The 21,337-nt window shown below is 43.6% G+C and overlaps 2 protein-coding genes across 6 annotated transcripts in view; one reads left to right on the forward strand and one right to left on the reverse strand.

The window, feature by feature from the left end:
* On the reverse strand, positions 1-20,964 carry alms1 (ALMS1 centrosome and basal body associated protein). 2 transcript variants are annotated; one of them, XM_034235251.1, is made up of 18 exons: positions 19,957-20,964; positions 18,872-19,034; positions 18,446-18,566; positions 16,491-18,357; positions 15,259-15,418; positions 13,948-14,988; positions 13,342-13,457; positions 11,677-12,691; positions 10,113-10,235; positions 8,601-8,756; positions 7,243-8,171; positions 6,982-7,099; positions 6,544-6,729; positions 5,041-5,285; positions 4,712-4,877; positions 4,487-4,544; positions 2,257-2,356; positions 1-433 (listed from the first exon to the last, which is right to left on the reverse strand). In XM_034235251.1, the coding sequence occupies exons 1-18, from the start codon at positions 20,146-20,148 to the stop codon at positions 389-391; spliced, it is 6,801 nt and encodes a 2,266-aa protein (XP_034091142.1). In that variant the 5' UTR covers positions 20,149-20,964; the 3' UTR covers positions 1-388. The 2 variants fall into 2 exon arrangements, with proteins under 2 accessions (XP_034091142.1, XP_034091143.1); XM_034235252.1 differs by having other exon boundaries at positions 18,862-19,034.
* The window catches only part of si:dkey-33c12.4 (uncharacterized protein LOC560112 homolog), a 12,478-nt gene continuing 11,228 nt past the window's right edge, over positions 20,088-21,337 (forward strand). For 2 of the 4 annotated variants that reach the window (XM_034235253.1, XM_034235256.1), the window contains exon 1: positions 21,042-21,301. In XM_034235253.1, coding sequence (XP_034091144.1) covers positions 21,274-21,301 — 28 coding nt within the window. In that variant the 5' untranslated portion in view covers positions 21,042-21,273. The other 2 variants (XM_034235258.1, XM_034235257.1) reach the window with 2 other exon arrangements.

Here is a 21,337-nt window from a genome sequence, read left to right on the forward strand (position 1 = left end):
TCTGCCGCTTGTCTAACTTGTCTTACCTGTTCCTCGTGTGACTTCCTGCACAACAGATAACCGATCAATAAAGACATTAAAGCCAATTGACCTTTGTCGTCCTTCACTTCAATCAAAACAAGGAATCCTGGGAGTTTTAAATAATCTGGTTTATTTTTGTTGCAACAAACACACTTTAAAATATGATCCAATTAAGACATATCACTGGTTTGTAAAGTAGGAAAAAGTTAAAGTATTTCCTTACTTTTTTGTACATAATCTTTCAAATGTCAGCTATAAAATGTGATCTCAAATAAATATAAAAGTTAGTAGTCTTGTTTCTAATGTTCATAAAATTGTGAAAAAAGTTCATATCACTGATTTTATCTACAGTAAAAAAGGTGTTTGATCACTGCCACGCTGTTCTTCTGCCCAGGACATGGTTAGTGATTCTCTGAAAGACAAACAAAGATATGACTTATTAATTTAACCCTTAGATGCCCGAGTGACTGGACCCTACACTCTTCCATAAGTGGGTCAAAAAGGTCCCGTATTAGAATAATGTGTTTTTATTAGGGATGCACGATATTGGTTTTTTGAAACCGATACGATAACTTCCTGCTTCTCAAGACCGATACCGATAACATTTTTACGCCACTAATTATTTTAACGCGATTAACGCATGTGTATTTTTTTTCCTCGGCCGCCCCGTAGTTTCAGAGAGCATCGAGTTTAAAATACCATCTACAAGCTGATGCTGACAGCCCCGCTCCTGTCGCCCGCTTGTGGCAGACCACACTTCCACGCTCACCGGCAGGCACCGACTGGCCATCTGGAGGACCGGGAGGGTGTGTGTATGTGTGGCCCGAGCGAGCGAGAGAGAGACCTTACGTGCATTGTTGTTGTTAGCATCTGGTGCTAGCTAGCTGCGCTAACGGATATAAGGAGCTGCTTAAATGAAAACAGAGGAGCGACATTTCGCCACAACTGCGCCGAGCACTTGACTTTATGCAGGAAGCCAGACAGTGGGACATTGTACGAAAAGCCAGCACACTCAGCACGGATAGTGCGCAACATGATTGCAGCGTCCAGGCAGCTCCGGTTCGAGCATATGCCTTGAGTTGCACATAGCTCCAACGCTCATACCACCGACGACATGTTTGTTTACTGTACTGGCTTCACGGCCGCACACCATTTACGTCACAGCCAGGCATGAGTTAGGGAGCGCTGGATTTGTGAAGAACTCCCCTCTTCCTAAACCACTAATACCACAGTACTGGCAAAACGGGAGGAGCCGAGTGAAAAACAAGCGCCACTCATCCCAATCCACCCACACCGCAGTATTTTTTTATTTTTTTTTACCCAAAAAATATATTGTATATTATCGGGGCTATTAATACTGTTATCGGGATGACGTCATAATTCCTAATATCGGGCCGATAATTATCGTGCATCTCTAGTTTTTATGCCATTTGTCATTTTGGTTAAGAAAAATCACTTGTATAATATTTAGTATTATATTTTGGTTCACACTAGAAATATTTTAGATTTAATCTTTCACTATTTATAATTGTAGAAATTTTTTTTACATTTAGAAAAAAAACGTTTTGAGCATATTGGTGCAAAGATCTCTGCTATTCTGAGACCCTCACGGTATTCCAGTCCCTTTTCAAAACTCATCTCTTCTCCTCTTGTCTACTCATAGCCCACCCCCCATCAATCCATGCCGGTTGATCAAGTTTGATAGTCCTATACCCCCCACCCTAACCTCTTATATTGTAAAGCGATTTTGAGTCCTTGAAAAGCCCTATAAAAGTATAATGTATTATTATTATACTGACAGGTATCAGATCTTGCTGTGTGAAATAATCTTCCTGAGAGGTGTCACTTGTGATGTCGTCTGTGTGGTCTCCTGTGAATGTATTCCCAACAGCATTTTTGACCCACTTATGGAAGCTTGGGGTAGTAATACAAAAACTACAATTTCTTAAAATGTAAATACAACATTTGAATGGCATGATATCCAAAACATGTTTTTTGAGAAATAGCTGGAATATGAAATTATACACATTTTTAATTACAAAGATACTTCAAGAAAACCACCTCACCAGGTAAAAAAAGACCCACTTGTGCATCTAAGGGTTGACTATTACTAACAAATACAAGGTTTGACCCAAAACAGCTCACAAGATGTATTTCTGCTGGTCAGCACGTCTGGCAGCCACTTGTATATAAAACCATCTGTTAAAGTAAACGTGTCAGCAGTTTGTGTTTCACCTTGTTGAAGAACTGAGCGTTCAGACGGTACGATCGATACTCCACTCGTCTCCTCTCCTCCTCTCTCCTCCTCTGCACCTCCGGAAGCGACTCATAAATCCTGAAAAGACACGGTGACAGGACTTTAAGTTATAGAAGCCCAATTTTTAAAAAAAAGAAGAATTTTCATAACTGGATTTGTGAACACTTAAGAATCAGAATCCCTTTATTAGTCCCACGGAGGGGAAATGTGCGTAGTTAGTTACAGCAGGAAAAAGAGCCACTGACAGCTTAATGTTACACAATGTTAAATATGTGACATACATTTTATAAAAAACTAAATTATGATTAGGATTGCAAAATTCCGGGAATTTTCAAAGATGGAAACTTTCCACGGGAATTAATGGTAATAAAATGGGAATTTTCTAATTTGAAGGTTGGCTCTTCATAGGGAACTTAAGTATAGTTGGGGAAAGTATATTTTAGCATAATCTTGACTAAAACAAACAGATGCCATTCAAGTACACTTGAATATCCATGCCATAGCACACTGCTACTGCATGGCTATTGAGACCACACAAAGGTTCGCAACAGGCTCACACATGTGAGAGTGGAAAAACTGGTTGGCATTCGGGCAAACCGAAGACTCTTTGAGCCTGACACAGAGCCATCCTCAACAAGGCTGGACAGTGACACTGAAGAGGAAGACTCAAGGTTTGGATGTTGATGAGGCCCAGGAAGAGCCGTTGACTGAAAGGGTTTAGCAAAAATGCAGAGGAGTGCTTGAAGGAAGATGTGCATGTTTAATGGGACTTTGTGGAGGGAGAAGGGCTCTTTTCATTTAACATTATGAATGGGACTTTGTGGGGATTTTTGGATGGGGGTGTATTTTTGTTCATTTTTTAATGAGTGGGGTTGGGGGGGATGAGTAACATTTAACTCAACAGTCCTGTTTTCGTTCTTCAATTAAACAAATAATTGTTCAATAAAACAATTTAAAACATTTTTATTTTTTTTAAATATATATCTGTTGAAATGTCATGTTTTTTTGTTTAATTTTGCATCGAACATTTCCAAAGTTCCCCAGCTTAACTTTCCATGGAAACTTTCCGTAAATGTTCCGCCCCTTTGCAACCCTAGTTATGATTAGGGATGGGTACCGAGCCCCGGTATTAAACGGGCCCCGGGGCTGAATTATTAAAGACCGTGGTACCGTTAAGCTCCGACGTTATCGGTCTTTTTATCGGTACTGGAGACATGTACAAAAGATATATCATATGTAGTATTGCTACAAACATTATATCGCAGTCTTAGTGTCGCCAACTCCGTTTCTAATACGCAAAAAGCGTCTATGATTATTTTTGATCTTTCCAATCCAGACGAGAGATCTCTCTCCCGCCTGCTTGGGAGGGGGCGGGGCAGTTTACACACACACACACACACACACACACACACACACACACACACACGCACACACAAAGAAACACACACACACACACACACACACACACACACACACACACACACGGCGGAGAGAACGCGCTCCAAAGTGTGGTTAAATGTTACCCGTCTCGATGAGGACAATGCTCGTTGCCAATAGTGGAATAAGCGTTTAGCATGTAAGGGCGGTAACACGAGCAATGTGTCTAAACATTTAGCAAAAGTGCACCACATCCAGACGGAGGAATGCACCGGGTTCAACTGTCTTTCTAGCAGCTCTGTAGCCCCATCCACGAGGAACGTTTCCACGTCAGGTGTTATGTATGCTAGCAGCAACACACGGAGTTAACACCATGATACAAACATGGGTTAATGATTAGAGGAAACTGAGTTATTTATTTTGTTAAAGTTTCAGCTATTCTGTTCACAGTTCTGTCATCACATTATTTAATACGATTTGTTAAAACACTTGTTTATTTTGATGTGAAATATTATGCATTTAATTTAAATAAAAACAAAAGCAATGCTAGTTTTTGTTGTGTGGGGGGGGGTCAACTAGGGGCTGTGCTGGTTGTATAGTCTGACCGCTGCAGATTATAGAAGAACGTTTAAGCAATCTTAAAGACACTAGTAACATGTTTAAATATTTGTATGTGGTATAAACTGGAAAAATATCTTGATAGTTGTGGCCATTTTCTTCTTGTCCTTAGTATTGATTCTAAAGTATTGGAAAGTATTGATACTATTTGTTGAAAGAATAATGAATCCTACATAATTTCCATTTTAAACATTTTATTTAAAAAGATCTTACTGTTTGGATCTCTGAATCATCTCCTTCCTGGGAACAGCTCTCCTGAGCAGAGCGGTGCCTGGACAACAGAAAGATCGGATTAAACAACTGTAACTAAAGAAAGTACTTTTGGAACAATGATGTTATATTAAATATGCTCTGGATAGATAAACATATTTAGATTTCAAACTCAAAACGAGCAATACCTGAGTTAAGTACACTAAGAATAGATTATTTGTGGAGTACCTTTGGGCCTCAGCAGCCTCCCTCTGGCTCCGGTCCAGCTGAAGACATCCTCTCTCTCTCTGATGAAGACTTCCTGTCGCTTCCTGTCCTCCGCCTGCAGAGCCAGACACTTCACCCTCCGCCTGGACTGAGAGATGAAGTCCGGACGCCGCATCTCCAGAGCTTCCTGCAAGACGAACATTAATGCTTTTAAATCACAAAAGGGGCCGATTCCTCTCTTTGGCGCTGCACAATTTTTCCCTTGAGGTTCTAACGCAATTATATTTGTTCCTCAAGTTTATAATGTCTTTGGCTAAAAGCTCTTGAAAAGTCTAAAGTCTTTTACCAACCTGGAGAGAGATGCGTGCCAGACCAGAGGATATTGTTTTGGTTCTACGCTCTAAATCGTGTTCAGCATGATGTCTGTTTCCCTCCTCGTGGACTTGTCTCTGTCGCAGCGGTTCTCTCCATGGATGCATTTTGCTGTGCGGTTCAAACCAGGCGCTGCTCGGCCTGCTCGTCTCCTCCTCCTCTGGTCGGTTCTCCTTCCTCCCCTCTGACCTCAGGTCCTCAGCAGCGATGAACCACGAAGCACCTGCAGAGGGCACAGGTGATTCAAACCATCCAAATCAATACAAGGATTCCATTTTATTCAGGCATAGAACTATTTATTACACAGCTTTGTCGAGTACTCAATACTGCTCTCAGTTTATATGTTGCTATAGGCGCTTTCACACCGCAGTACTTTTCCCACTTTAGTTCTGATATAGTTCCGAAATGTCGCGTTCACACTAAAAAGAGCCGGAACTAAAATTAGTTAATCAGAACCTTTTTTACCCCCTTTTCCGTCCCTGCTAGAGAGCAGGTACTTTCGTGGGAGAAAAAGGTTCCTGTCTGATTGGCTGGGCGGATTGCAAACCACGCCCCGTAAAACTCCCAATAAGTTTTGTGAAGCCGCCATTTTATTATCCTCGCATTGCATTAGCCCAGCGCACAAACGCAGAGAGACAACTTCCATCCATCCATCCATCTTCTCCCGCTTATCCGTGGTCGGGTCGCGGGGGTAGCAGTTCCAGCAGAGAGCCCCAAACTTTCTTTTCCCTGGCGACATCAACCAGCTCTGACTGGGGGATCCCAAGGCGCTCCCAGGCCAGCGAAGAGATAATCCCTCCACCTGGTCCTAGGTCTACCCCTTGGTCTCTTCCCAGCTGGACGTGCCTGGAACACCTCCCTAGGGAGGCGCCCAGGTGGCATCCTAACTAGGTGCCCGAACCACCTCAACTGGCTCCTTTCGACGCGAAGGAGGAGCGGCTCAACTCCGAGTCCCTCCCTGATGACCGAACTTCTCACCTTATCCCTAAGGGAGACACCAGCCACCCTGCGGAGAAAACCCATCTCGGCCGCTTGACAACTTATGGCAACATAAAATAAAACATGGGAGCGGTGGAGATGAGGAGGTGTCGGCGTTCTGGCGATTTACTCGGAAGGCTTCAGTAGAAGCTGCTGGGAGTCCCAGCAGCTTCTACTGAAGCCAGTCCCCAACTCCGGGGACTTCCGGCCGGGGACTTCGGGCGGCAGTATACGCCGTGAAGTGGTTTGCGGCCTGCCAGTAAACCCAAAGCAGAAGAAGAAGAAGTGACGTCAGCGGCTTCATTTGCCTAATCCTCCCCCAGGGACTTATTCCGGTGTGAACGCGATCTGTACTTAGTTCATGAGAACTAAAGAGTTCTCATGAACCTTTGTGGGAAAAGTACTGCAGTGTGAAAGCACCTAATAAAGACCATGTAGCTGCACATTTCTTCAATAAACACACGTATACAGACATTCCTCACATGTATTCTGACGCACTGTACCTTCGGGGTAGCTCTTCGGCGGGCTTCTCTTGCTCTTCCTCTGTTTTTGTGACCCCTGACTCCTCCCTCCTCCTCCTCTATCTAAGCTGGATGAGGAAGATGTTCGGGCTTCACCAGGGGAAGGGAAAGTGGTTCCAACATCTCTGGTGTGTCGTGGAGTCCCATTGCTGACAATCTCTAGGTCACCTGAGGAAAGAGAGTTAGGGCTGTATTGAGTGGTTTGAAGCTTCAATCAATGATGTGCTCTGCCTTTTTTCACAAATATAAGATACGGATAAAAGTGATAGGAAACAAAAAGACACACTGTTGGGAAAATACTGAATGATAAATACATGTATCCTGATATTGATGCTCAAGCCACCAGTGATATTTTTCAACACACACCAAAACGTAAGAAAAGTACAAAATGAGTGTAGAAAAGCCTCTTGCTGCACTGACCTGTCTGGATGCCTCTGCTCACGACCCTAACAGCCTTCTTGGCTGCCAGGGTCCTGGAGGGGCCGCGGGGGGAGGGCAGGGTGTACGTGCTGGTTGAAGACGCAGAATCAGGAGCAACCTGAAGACCAATACAGTTACAAATGAAATCCAATCGAATGGTGACAACCAAACAAAGCTCTTGATGTATAAACATTTATTCTTATACATCTGTCATTAAATGAGCCCTACTATAGCAATACATGAAATGATATATGCCCTTACTGTGGACTCATCGGTGCCGGTGGTCTCTGACAGCGTGGTGATGTGAGGCGGCTCTCTGCCCCCCCCTCTCCTCGGCTCCCTCCCTTCTTTCTGCTTGTCGATGGCGCTGTACAGTCTCCTGAGGCCGGAGCTCGTCTTCAGGCTTTGGACTCGGTGTGCCCCGAAGGCTCGGACCAGCCGCGCCGTGTCCACAGTGGACATGGAGCCTGAGCCGGACATGGAGGACAGCGCCTCTGACTCGTCTCTGTCTGCAGGACACAGGTGGGGACTCTGGGAGGAGCTGCAGGTGAAGGAGTCCTCCTCTGCAGGAACAGAAGTCTCCTCCACCTGCAGACTCTGTGTCCAGGCCTGACGGAGGACTGGAGGTTCACCTTCAACCTTTCTGCCTCCTCTGAGCTCACAACCTACTCCGACGTCCTTTGTTCTTTCTTTCCCTGTAGCATCTTCTCTGCTTCTTCCTTGCTCTCCTTCCTGCATTCCTGACATGTTGTTCCCCCTCGTGCTGTGGATGAGACGGGACAGGCGTTCGAGGCGCTGCAGCAGCGAAGCCTCTCTCTCGCTGATCGGTTTGGACTCCTCCGGGCTCCAGCGGTCACAGAAACTCTCCCACAGCTGGTCCAGAGTGCTGCTGCTCTGCGGGGCAGCGGGGGGGCGGAGGTGAGAGTCCCTCCTCTCCTGGGCACCCTCCCCATCTCTCTGAGGGACAGAGCTGGTGGTGAGGTGATGGAGCGCCGTGTCGGAGTCCACGTCCACAACATCAGGCTGAAATCTCACACGGTTCTGCTCCGGCTGAGCGCAACTGGGGAACTGCAGGGGGCTCGTCCCCTGGTCTCTCAGCCTGGGGGGGGCAGCTGCTTCTGCTGTTGCCTGGGGAGACGGCTTCGGAGTTTGAGTCTCCCTTGTTTGTGAGGGTCCATTAGCTGATACACCTGAGAAGAGAGAGAGATGACAGGTTTTACGAATGCATTAGGGAAATACACTTTTTCGAAACAATACATTTATTAATCAGTGTACAAACAAACTGTCAAAACAAAGCTGTAAAAAAAACTAATTTTATAAATTGTTATAATAAATGTTAGTTTAGACATCTTTAGGTTTGTAAAAAATAAAAGGAGCTATAATGTTTTCTGGATGCATCCTAATATATAGCAAATTCTTGCTCACTACATTTCTCAACACTTTTCAAAAAGGTTTTTTTCTCTGCATTGCCAAACACAGTTAGTACATAAACACTTGTGATGTTGATTTGTAATGTACAAATTAACAATTAGTGACAGTCTTTATTAGTAGATGATGGATAGATGGCATGCTGTTACACAATACAACTCAATGAGCGTGCATGTTTGTGTTCAGCTCACCTCTGTGTCTGAGCTCCTGCATCTTGACGCCTCCTGGCTTCAGCCTCCGGCTGTAGATCCCCTCTGAGTGTCTGATGGGAACTCCACGCTCCACTCCAGCGTCTCTGCGTCCGAGGACGTCACTGCTGAAGCGGGGGGGCACAGCGTCGTCTGAGCCTGGTCAGAATTCAAAAATGTTTTGTTAAAGGTTAAAGAGAAAGGCACTGATTCAGCACATAGATATCGCTGCATGAGAAATGACCAACATCCTTGTTTTCAGCCAGTATTGAACAGAGTGGTGGATAAGGAGTGTTCAGCGCCCTCTCCCCTCGGTCTCTCTGCTGGGGCCCCGCTCGGCCTTTGTCTCACTCAGCCCCTGAACATGAATAATCAATGCTCTGCCTGGTGTAGGTTACAATGGAGCAGCTGCTCCCCATACAGGCACCATGTGAGCACCTCCTTCAGTTCAAAATGTAAACCCTCTGAATTTGATACATTCCTTCATTATTTTAAGTCAGTATTATGTTTAAGTCAGTTGTGAGATGCAAAAGCTGTCTGCAGTCCTCTTTGGTATATGTATTTATTAGGGATGCTCCGATCGATCGGCCGATATTCACTCTCTGCCGATCGATCGGTGCTCTCTATAAATGCCGATCGGGAGAGCCGATCACATGACGTAAAATACAGGAGACTTTTCTCTGTGCGCGGCAAAACAAGCTCGCCAAAATGGCTTCACCGGTCTGGCAGTATTTTAAGGTGTCCGAAAAAGACAGTAAAATAGCGCTATGCAACGTGTCTGAGCAGAAATCCTGCAGCTCCGCCCGCTGTGACGGACCGGTGAGCGGAGCGAGTTAGACCTAACACACTTAGCTATTGTATCTACCTCCGGAACAAGCTAAACTAGTTATAAATATGTTTATTCTTCACTGTCGGGTCACTCATTACTGGATCAGTGAGCTGCATGAGATACTGACGGGCTGTCAGGAGAGAGAGAGAGGCTTCCGCTTCTCCCATGTTATTCTCCAAAGTTAATGTAAACTTGAATAATGTACTTCATTTGAATGTAATAATTATGTTGGTTGTTGTTTGTGGAAGCGCCAGTGAATGAGCCTCATTAACTGAGTCTCATTAACTGAGCTTTAAACATCACTTTAAATGGAAGATCCCCATAGGCCCCGCCCACTCGATCGGATCAGTATCGGCCGATACTGATTCCCGCGATCGGCCCCAAAATTGGCGATCGGAGCATCCCTAGTATTTCTCATGTGTGGTCCACTGGTTTATGCTATTGTATTATCCATTCGATTTCTTTTAGTATTTTACAACATTCCTAATGCATTTGCTTTGGTAAACCTACATCCTAAAGCGCCTAATCCAGGGTTCACTTTAGAAAGAGGAATGGTCCACAAATTACAAACAATTAAATTGGTGGACATACAAAGTGATTTACAAGTGAATGGTTTCCATGTACTGAACATGGTGTTTAAATGTGATCTAAGCTGCTAAATAACATAACATTTGGGATGAACGTACCTGTGTGGGAGCTCTCCATGGTGGTTTCAGAGGGTTCGATGGAGGAGACGTCAGCTTCGGTCTGAGGGATGTAGAACAGCTCCTCACTGCCACGAGGTTTATACGGCAACAGCACAGGCACGGCTGTAAAGGGAGAAGGAATCATCGTTATCTGCTACAGATCATTTAGAATAAATCCATAAATATACAATTATTTCTCATGCACACATCGAGCTAAGGATGCAGCATCAGAATATGCAGGCAAAAGTCGGTCAATATGTTTTCATCCATCTTCTAGTTTAGAACTTTTTCCTCATTTATAGTTGGATAAACAGCAGAGTGAAGAGTGAGGTATTGTTCTGTAAAGATATTAAATTACTTATAACATAAAGTCAGTCTTTTTCAAATGGTAGGGCGGCAAGGCTTTGTGTCAAATACGAAAAACACATGCAGAATAAATGGTATTTAGGTTAATGCACTTAATGCGGTCCCAAATTTCACAAGCGCAAAAGAAGAACAGGAAGAAATTACCTTTAGCATATACATACAAGGGATGTGCAAAATAGCCATAATATACAGTCTTTAATGAACTCTTAGTAGAGAATAACGAGTAATGAATATACTTTATTACTCGTTTCCATTCATGTCAATTGCAGATAAATGTTTAGTCTTCTCAAGCACCAACTATCAAATATCTCTCCTGATTGTTGGCACTTGACAATCACCTTACCTGACTTTACTCAGGTGTAACTAAAGTCTGATTTAAGGGTTGTTTATATTTCACATCAGAGAGTAACACATACGTCACTTCCGGGCAAAAAGTACGGCTCCGCCCACTTTTGGGGTAACACAAGCTGTCACTTGAATGGCGGTCAATACAAATTCTGAAGTTTTTGCCAATCCCATCAAAAATGTAAGCAAACCGTGGATTTTTGGATATTCAAAGAGCCCGATTACGATGGCTAGTCAGGCAAACAATTACATTAAATCATTTGAAATCGACGATCGGGCTCGATATATGGTTAAATATAGCAGTTGGCGATCGATGTCCATAGATGAGAGTAACATATACGTCACTTTACGGCCCCGCCCACCTTTGGGGGAAACCAACGCTGTCATTTGAATGGCGATCAAGCCTGAAGCCACAGAGGTCTTCTTGTACTGTCCTTTGTTCTTAGAGGAAGTACAGAAACACTGAACTCTGGATTTGTTTTAATGTTTGAGGTGCAATAAACGACACAGCAGCTTTTTGGCATGTTAAAACTATTATTTTCCGCCTCGCCTACTGCTATATTTAACCATATATCGAGACCGATCGTCAATTTCAAATGATTTAATGTAATTGTTTGCCTGACTGGCCATCGTAATCGGGCTCTTTGAAGATCCAAAAATCCACGGTTTTCTTAAATTTCTGATCGCATTGGCAAAAACTTCAGAATTTGTATTGACCGCCTTTCAAATGACAGCGTTGTTTTCCCCCAAAAGTGGGCGGGGCCGTAATTTTCGCCCGGAAGTGAAGTAGGTGTTGCTCTCATCGATAAGCTTTATGATTATTTCATATAAATATATGTTATAACAAGCCTACCTGGCGATACAGTGGGTAAAGTTCTCTGCGACACAACGCTTCTTGGTGTGAAGGATTGTGTGGATGTGGAGGTCTTCCCTCCCTGAGGCACAGAGGTTTTAAACAGGGTGGAGGTGTCGGGTCTCTCTGGCCCTCGCTGTGTGTCGTACCACTCTGGAGGACTGCACAGACCCACACCTTCATCAGGACTGCTGGCAGCAGATGAGGAGGGTCTGAGGGGAACAAACTCTTTCTGAGGCAGCTTCACAACAGCATCAGTGTGACTGGAGCGGACATCTTTGGCTTTGGGGGACAGAGTGAGATGGACATGTGAGACGTGACCGGTCCTGTCTAGAGACTCAGACGTGGATGAACCTGTGGCATGTTCATGTTCCTGATCAACACCAGGAGCAGGGCTGATCTGGACGGATAATTCTTCATCCTGCCTGACACACTGTGTGTTTCCCTCTTTGGCATCCTCTTGACTTATACCCTGTGAGGGTGGGGGAGGTTCTTCAAACTGGCCTCCTACAGCGTCTTCCCTCTTCTGATTCGCTGGTACTGACCGAGATGTTAGGTTATTGCTCGTATCAAACACCAATGCTGTTGACTTATCTTCCTTATCCATAGGAGGAAGCTGAATGTTAGCTTTGGGAAATTGGACTGCTCCTGTGGAGAGCTCAGCCAGGTGGAGCAACCCTGGTGCTGGACTGAGAGGAGGTGCAGGCGACGTAGAGGGAGAGGTGGAGCGTCTACGTGTGGCGATGGTGATGGAGGTGAGGGCTTGAGGGGTTTTCCTAGGTAGAGTTACTCCTTCTTTGGCAGCGATCGCATTTATCTGAGCTTCTAGATCTGGGCGGAGAAGGTTTTGAAGCGGCAAGCTGGAGTAAGAGAGGTCTGTGTGGAGGCCCGGCAGCAGCTGTTTGTTAGCAACACCTGGTGGAGGGAGTGTGGCTGCTTTCTGAAGTGGATCCGGCTCCCTGAATACTTGAATACTGGACGCTGCACTGCTCTCTGTATCTGTGCTGCCCTGACTCTGGAAGGAGAAGCAGAACAGTCTGTGTCAAACTGTGAGATGAAGCCGGATCCTAGACTGTATCCTGAGAAGTAACTCTAGGGGTGGACAACAAATAGATACTCAATGTATTACGGCTTGTGAGATATTGCAAAAGATTACATTGTGAACATCCAGTCAAAATTGTCCCTTATATTTTTTCTTTCTGCTTTGGTCTCATCAAGACATTCTGAGGTTGAAATGAAGACCCTGGTAATGATCACACAAAGGGGTTCAATCAAACCGTTATGATGTTTTTGAGAATATATGAAAATAGATATAAAGACATAGAAAACATATTATTCATAAGCCTAGCCTTGATGATTTGAATCCACCACAAACATTCAAAGATAAACATTTTCACAGCAAAATCTTAACTGGCGACGTAAAAAAAATGCAGGTATCCAAAGCATGCATGTTGTGAAACGCCATGCCTGCAACACACCAATTACCTGAAGCATGTGACCTGAACTGTACAGCGATGGTAGGCAGACATCAAAATCACAACAAAAAGGTTTCACAGTTGACATTTTTTAAATATGTGATGAACTAAACCTTTGTCATTGTAAATAGTCAGTGTAAAAGTAAAACATAGTTCTGACTGATGAAAGGGATCCTCGTCATTGGTTTACCTTCATTGGGTTTTTTAACAGCAGATCTCTCTTGATCTCCTCAATCCGCCTCCTGTCTTCTTTATCCAACACCAGAGGCTCACACTGCTGCCCTGAGATCTTCAGCTTTATCCACTCTGCAACATGGAAACATGTATTTATTGATTTCATTCTATTACTATAATCATATTACACTTTATTAATATAGCAATTAAAAAACAAGTTTCCCGGGGCTTTAGATGGAAGAAATGAGGCAAACAACTTTAATGAGGATGATTTAAAACAGTGAACACAAAAAGGGAGAAAAATACACAAGTAAAAAAAGTAATAATATATAATAATAATATAAATATATGATAAAATATGAAGTTAGGATTGTGTCTTCGTGAAAAAAAAACGTTTAAAGAAATGACTTAACGAATATAATTGATAATCAAAGCTCCAAAATACACTCAAAAAAATAAGTATTTAATGCGTCTGCAGAAGATTGGTTATATTATTATATATATATATATATTATTTACGTAAGATTGTATTATTGCGAAAAGTTTATTTAGATATATATTTAGATTTTTCCACTATGAAAGGTTTCCCCTCTGGAGATTAACAACGCATGAATCCTCTTACCCAAAGCTTTGCTCTCCTCATTGTCAGTGATGCTGGCTGTACTGGACACCATGGTGGCCGGAGACTCATTCTGCAGTAACTGCGCCACTCTGACCGCCAGCAAGCTCTCACTGCTGCCGTCGCTCATCACTCCCTGATCGCTGTTCTCCAGAGCAGGTGGGGGGGAGCTGCTCTGTATAGGACCTTCCAGAGAAGCCTGCATTTCCTCCTCTGTGTCTGTAGCAGTAGAGGTGAGCTGTATACTCAGAGCTGGTGAAGGTGGTTGTGGTGGGACGGTGTTGTCGATGGGGGCAGCGCTGCAGCCCTCAGGCTCTGCACGTCGGGCTGATTGGGAGAGGACGAGGGATCCCGCACCTCTACCAACATCCTGTGGCCTCCTGTACGCACCTGTGGAAGTAAGAGCTTGTGTGGACGGATAATTGGGCTGCCCCGATGAAGTCTTTCGACCAATAGAGTTTTCTCTCAGTCTCTCTGAGGTCAGCATGGAGTCGGATGCAGACCTGGCCCACAGCGGGGAGAATCGAGCTCTGGGATCTTCAGTAACTGAGGAGGAAGAGTCCTGGAGGGTGCTGGGTGTCTTCCTCAGTGAGAGAAAGATGTTATCATCAGAGAGCAAACGGGGCACTGCAGTGGGGGCAGAGGAATCTACAGAAGACCCAGAAGACACCATGTTCTCCGCCTGAGAGAGGAGTTTACGGATTTCCATCAAGGCTTTAGAGCTAACCATGGAATCTTCTGCGCTTTGCTCCAAACTTCGGCTCGTTTGCAAGGGAGACTCCAAGTCTGAATCCGTACTCTTGGTAGCTAAGGAGAGGTCAGAGTCGTACATGTCTCCGAGTGTTATGGTGTTCTGGCTGCTGGTTAAGCTGCTGTCCATGTGCTGTTGCGGGCTGGAAGGGTAGGAGTCTTCATCCGGCAGGGAGGAGGGAGCCAGTCTGCGTTCACGCTCACCGAGACTGTCCAGGCTCAACGGGATGGATATACTGGAGTCCACTGACAGAATGCTGCACCTGGAAAACTCTCCTTTATGGGGACTGCCACCTGAAAATACAAAAACCAGCAACATGAGGAAAAAATACCAACCTTTTTCTAGAGAACATGGTCTTGAAGACTATGTTTAAAATAAAAATAATACCTGTTACATCTATGTTTTAATAGTTTTCTTCTTGGTAGAACACTATGACAACCAGCCCAATGCTAAAGTGGACTAGAAGGTTAAACATTCTGATTTAAATAGGTATTGGTAAGATTTTAAGGGCACAATGTAAATGATTCTCTTGTGTTGTTAATGTTAGTATGTTGTTTAGGTACCTTCAGAGGGTAAGGGGCTCTTGGTTGGTGTTCCAATAGATCCTTTAATAGTACAGAGATCAGTGGGAGAGAACTCCGGCTCTCTGATTGGCCCTCTTGGTGCAAATGGAGTTAAAATAGTTGAGGGAGACTGGTCAATACCCAGGTTACGGAGATACAACTGAAGGAAAAAACAAATACAGAAGACATCAGGATAAGGAATACAAATATACATGTTTGTGGTACATGGCCTAAATCAGTGGTTCTCAACTGGTCAGGCCTCGGGACCCACTTTTTTCTTTGTCAATAAATCACGACCCGGAATTTTGAAGCACTCAAATCTATTCAACAAAAAATCGTGCTGTAATATATATATACGCTTTTCAGCATACGACATTAATGAAAGTGAAGTACAGTGCATATATCCCTTATATCCCTTCACAGAACTAAAGTATGCTTTTTAAAAATGTTTATTGAGATGATGGAATCAAAGCTGAACTGTATAACATAAGAAGGCACACATGCTGAAAACCCAACCCCAGAAGGGGGATCTGGGGGGATTCTCCCCCAGGAGATTTTTTGAAATACATTTTAATAATATGATACCATTGTTTGTTTTTCACTTTGTTCTGACATCTTGCTGTGAGAAGAGTAAAGAGGAGATAGTCTGTGTGACTTACTTTAAATTGTGGGTAAGGGTAGATAGCTCCCATTGTTCTGTGACCTGTCAATCATCAGACCGGGGGTCATATTTCATTATGTGTTCATTTTTATCTGAAGTTGTACCCATGGATGTATAAAGAATAGTTCTACCGCAAAGTTATTCTCCGGGGACTTCCGGCAACAATCTTGATTCTGATTGGCCAGAAGACTCGAAAAAACATCAGCAAAGATATTTTATTGAGAAGATGATCACTACGTGACAGAAGTTTTATTTATTTAGTTTAGGGTCTCCGGTACTTCCAGTCCAACGCCGACTGCATGCACAGCGTTAGAAAATCGGGCCTTCAAAATAAAAGTTTGACTTTTTTCAAGAAAAAGAAAAGATAAAAAAACATCTGCGACCAACTTGAAACGGGTCCGCGACCCACCAGTTGAGAACCACTGGCCTAAATACAACTGTATTCATAATAAATCAACTGCAAAATCTTCTAAAATATATATTTTTAAATGCATACATTTAGGGAAATTTGATCAAAAAAAATGTTGGGCTATGTTTCTTGATATAGGATTGTTTTTAGTTTTATAATCACCGGAATTCGTTGTTCGATGTCTATCTCTCGTTGCCTTGCCATCGGTGGTGGTGTAGACATTTTCGAAGTCCAGTACGGAGCGTAGTTATCCACCTCCAGACTGACAACAGAAGACGTTCCGATGGACGTTGCTAATTTAACTCCACTGTTGTAACTTTCTTGGGAACTTGAGAGTGTCAAATCGTGATCAAGAGACACGTCGCTGAACTGACCGAGGCTGATGCGAGGCGGGGGCTGAACTGTGGTGCTTGGCTGATGATGAGTCTCAATGTTCTCTTCACCTGCAGGTCTTTTACTCTGCTGATCTTTCTGCACCGACATGACAATGGTGCTTAGAGAGGAGTGGGACTGAGACCTGCCAAAGGGTGATGCAGAAGTTCTTGTTGCAGAGTTATCTTGGTCTCTGGGAGCCCTGCCCACGGCCTCCCCTCTCCTTGGAGAAGTGGAGCCAGAGGGAGCCTTGGAGGAGCTCTGTGTGACCTCCTGATGGGCAGCAATTGGCTGTAACCTCCCCGCCTGCTGACTCAGGATGCGATTCAAGGGTTCAGATACTGCCTCGTAAGCGTTCTGTTTAGGAGAGACGCTGGAAAATCCTTGCAGTGCCAAGCTATCAAACAGTGCTGCCTTGCCTGAACTCTGATTTGCCCTCCAGGCGTCTACTTTCTGCATGTAGTTGAGACTTGGGAGAGACTGGACTTTAGCAGAGGTGGTTTCCCCTCGGCTCTGATTTGTTGTTTCAGGGGGATCAGTTGCAGGAACAGCTGGCTGCGGAGAGATCCCTGTGTTTGACTGAGAAGAGTTCTCTATGTTAGATTCTATGGCAGAGAGTTGCCCTAATTTAGCCTTGACACTGGATTTGGATGGGGCTTTAAACACCCCTGGAGTGGATTGAGATTGTGGAATGAAACCCAGGTAGGACCCATCAATCCCTGTGTGGTTCCCAGAGAGCCAGAGGTCTTGTTCTCTGTGGCCGCGCTCAAAGCCGGCTGAAAACGCTCCTGTCCACTGCAGGCCACCAAAATGAGTTCTGATAGCACTTGGCTTGACTTCAGAAGCCCCTGTGGGAAATGGTGTGAGAGATATGACGGGTGGTGTAGAACTTTTACGCTGTTGGTTTTTAAATTCATGTTCTCGACTGCTGCGCCTCTCTACCTCAGACAGCAACTCTCTGTGTAACTCTTCACTGCTGTCATCAGGTTTAGTGCTGCGGAGCCCCATGGTTATGTTGCTTTCCTCCGATGACAATGTCTGTGATTGGTCAGGGAATAAGCCTCTGTCAGGTTGTTTGGACTGCTGGTGGGGAAGAGAAGCTTCACCTGGAGGACCTTCTCTTTTACCCATGCTTTGCTCAAAGCCTGGTTTGCAAACTTGAATGCTTTTAGAATCTTCTGCAAAAGATAAAGCCACCTTCACAGAGGTCTCAGAGGAAGAGGAAAGAGCACTACTACTACTACTGCTTTGCATGCCAATATCTTTCTCAAGGAGCTCTAGAAGATGCTGGGCAGGAACATCTTTACTCAGAAAGGATATGTCATATTGAGCAGCCTCTCTTACTGGCATGTCTGGAGGGTCAGTTTGAGTCCCTGAGTCTTCCTCTCTTCTATCTGAATCATCACTGGATGGTACTCCCCTTCTGTAAGTGGTTGCAATCGCTGGTGGGTGCACTTTTTCCTCTCGTCTGCCTTCGTCTCCTGGAGATAAGCTGTGTTGGGACAGAGAGCAGCAGCTGCTCACTCCCTCTCCAGACAGGTTGGTAGCCTGGTCTAAAGGGTACTGGGACAGGGAGCCGCGCTCAGAGGCTTGAGAGGTGCGATCCTGGAGAGGAACGTGAAACCTCTCTGATGCCATAGAGATGTCGGGCAACGCCCTTTAAAAAGTAAACAAATACAATTAGATAACTGAACATTCAAATACAATGTTGTAGAGTTATGTCCACAAAACCTATTGTTGTTTACCTTAAAGGGGCAAATTCACTGTCACTTTGTTGGAATAAAGAATATTCAGTGAAGTTTTGTTCCACTCCAGAGTGTGCAGGCAAAAGGGAGAGGGATGGAGACAGGTTGCTGTCCTGAAATTCTGATGATACAGAAAATGCTGAATGTTATTCACAGGCATCATAAACACATTTACAACCAAAGTATACATCCTTCAAACTTACATACAAATCATTATTTCCCTCAGCTTTCCTATTACCATGAGATCCAAATGTGTTGAATTCTCATTCTTATTTAAGTAGTGCCGAACATTTGTTGGTAGATGCCTCAATTTTTTTTAGACAGTTGGGGGGAAAAGACAGAGTTCCAGAAACACAGTCTGTTCTACATCACCTTATCCCATTCAACATTTAATATGACAGAAAATATGTATTTACCGAGACATACCTGGCTCAAACGAGCGCTGCCATCGCTGTTGAAGCTCCCAGCTATCCGTGTCCAGCCTGGGCTGCCTCTGCCGGTCATGACTTTGAGCTCCCGGCTGGTTTATGGATGTTTGTCCAACAGACTGAATTGTATCTTCATCTGCTGGCAACCGAGCAGAAGCCCTCTGTAAAACCAAGTCACAAAAAAGTAATAACTCAAACTGGCCTCTTGTGCCATTTAACAAAGCTGAGTAACCCTGTGTGTAAATTGAAAAGATTCTCGGGAGAAAATTACATCAATTTAATTTAATACAGCAGCCTTTAAACTCAGGAAAAAGACAACCCACCATTCTCTGATTTAAAGGTATATTATTTGACTTAATATAAACTATTTGGATTTCTTAAATACGCTTTCGTTCGTAAATACTTCAAGTGTTTTTCAATTATTTGACACGGCTCCGATAACAACAGCAATTCCCTTAATCTATCTGAGATGTTGTGAACAGTTATACTGCCCATCATCTGGCCTCTTTAAACTGTCAGGTTTGTCAGTAAAGAGACCAGATGTCTGAAATGGCTATCAAATGCTGCTAAAGGGAAGTCAATTCGGTAAAACCCACCTTTGTAGCAATTGTAACAGATGCCAATGTGTTACCTTTTCAATTATATTTACCTAGATTCTCTCAAATATCATATACCAGATAGTTAAGAAGCTCCGAATAAAGTTAGCTACGCGCAACAGGTTGCTGTTAGCTTAAGGAGAGACACATGACTACTGTATCTATAATCTGCAAACCTTTTCTTAACAATAGCCCTTTGCAAATGAGCCTACATGCTACAACTATTGGCTACTAAGAATGCAAACACGATGTTTTGTCTGACAAGGTCGATTAAACTGAGTAACGTTGTCTCAGAGGTCTGTTAGCGGGCTGATACATTAGCTAACAACGTAGCCAAGCGGTTAGCAGTTAGCAAGCTATTACCAACGGCCAGCGTCGGGTAAACGCTAGCCAGATTCAACCAGGTTAAAGCGAACCAAACCGCGATACAATATGCTGCACAATAACACTTTCAGAGGAGAAAAGGGGTCAAACTGAGACAAATTACATCTCGAGGCTCCATGTTGTTGTTGTTGTTGTTATTGTTGTTGTTGTCAGTCCTCCAGTGAGCGCACTCCCTCCTGTTTGTATCCAAGGAGCCAGCGTTGCTAGGAAATGTGGAGGACAACTCGAAAACCCGGAAACTCGCGCGGGAAGAGGACAGAGGGCGCGAGAATTGATTTGAATTCAAGAACGGCATTAAAGAAGAAGAAAAAAACGTGGCAAATAAGGTAAGAATGGAAATTGGTTGAAAGGCAAATATAATATAAAATGCCACTGGATATTTGTTGCTGATTTTGTTTAGTTTCTCTCAATAGCATCGTATCTAAAAGGTTATTTGTTTGTATCACCTAAAATCACTTTTTTATGGCAAAAAAAACGCATTAATCCAGGCCTCCATAACAAGTTAATCCACCCATTAAGAGTAGACAAGCAAAGCTTTATTTGTGAGTCATTCATTAACTCTAGCGATGTAACACTCCCCAAATAGTTTAGAATAAATACAATTACCATAAACACATGTTATTATCCAATTAGATTTAAATTAAATACAGTTGATAGAAATATAAAACTATATTTTTGTATTTGTATTGCAGCAACACTGTATGTGCCCTGCAAGATATCACTAGATACAAAATACCATCACATTCACTGATATGATGGAGTCAGTTCATTGAATGCAAAACAGTTTACAGATAGATCTGCAGCTAGTCTAGATAGGCTGGTCAATGGCCTAATACTACCTTTAAAAAGATAGGAATAGGTTTGTAGGCTAATTAAATCGCAGATGTAAATGCTTCCCTGGCTTGATTTGTTTCTTCGTCTCTGATTGTAGTAATTTACACAACAGCTACAGCGTAGTTGTTGCCAATACAAAGTTACAGGCTCATCCAACAATGCTTACACTAAGAAACATTAATATATATATTTATATTAATAGTAAGAAGAAAGATAACTTGATTCAAATCTAAGGTTTATGATATCAGTCTGTTTTGCTTTTTACAGGTCCTTTGATGCTTTGCTCTCAGGCAGATTCGCAGGCAGCACGTTGCATTCAAAGGACGCCTACTTTACCATGATTGACAGGTCAATCATCCAATCACAGCCCTGAACCACAACATACTGAAATCCTCACCATTTGATTGGTGTAGGCTGTTGGAGGCTGGTAGCAGCCTCTAAGGTTAAAGGCAGGGGAAAAAGTGCCCGTATCAAACGCGGAAAGGGGAAGAAAACAGTCAGAACCAAAACTGTACATTTTACCTTCAACGAGAAATACCTTCAGACACAGTCGCGGGAAAATACTTCAAAGACACACTCTATCACCATGCCAAAAAAGAAAGACATTGTTAGAGGTATCATTAAAGTAGTGATTGTCATTTGTTTCATAT

This window comes from Gymnodraco acuticeps, unplaced genomic scaffold (genome assembly GCF_902827175.1).
Source record: "Gymnodraco acuticeps unplaced genomic scaffold, fGymAcu1.1, whole genome shotgun sequence".
Taxonomy (NCBI): domain Eukaryota; kingdom Metazoa; phylum Chordata; class Actinopteri; order Perciformes; family Bathydraconidae; genus Gymnodraco; species Gymnodraco acuticeps.

What these genes read in the sequence shown, in the direction of transcription:
- alms1 (XM_034235251.1), bottom strand. Translation starts at nt 20,148, where the DNA reads ATGCCGTTCTTGAATTCAAATCAATTCTCGCGCCCTCTGTCCTCTTCC. An exon ending in ACAACATGGAGCCTCGAGAT is followed by an intron (nt 19,035 to 19,956) that starts GTAATTTGTCTC and finishes TTGGTTTTACAG; the next exon opens with AGGGCTTCTGCTCGGTTGCC. An exon ending in TTTACCCACTGTATCGCCAG is followed by an intron (nt 10,236 to 11,676) that starts GTAGGCTTGTTA and finishes CTCCCTTTACAG; the next exon opens with CCGTGCCTGTGCTGTTGCCG.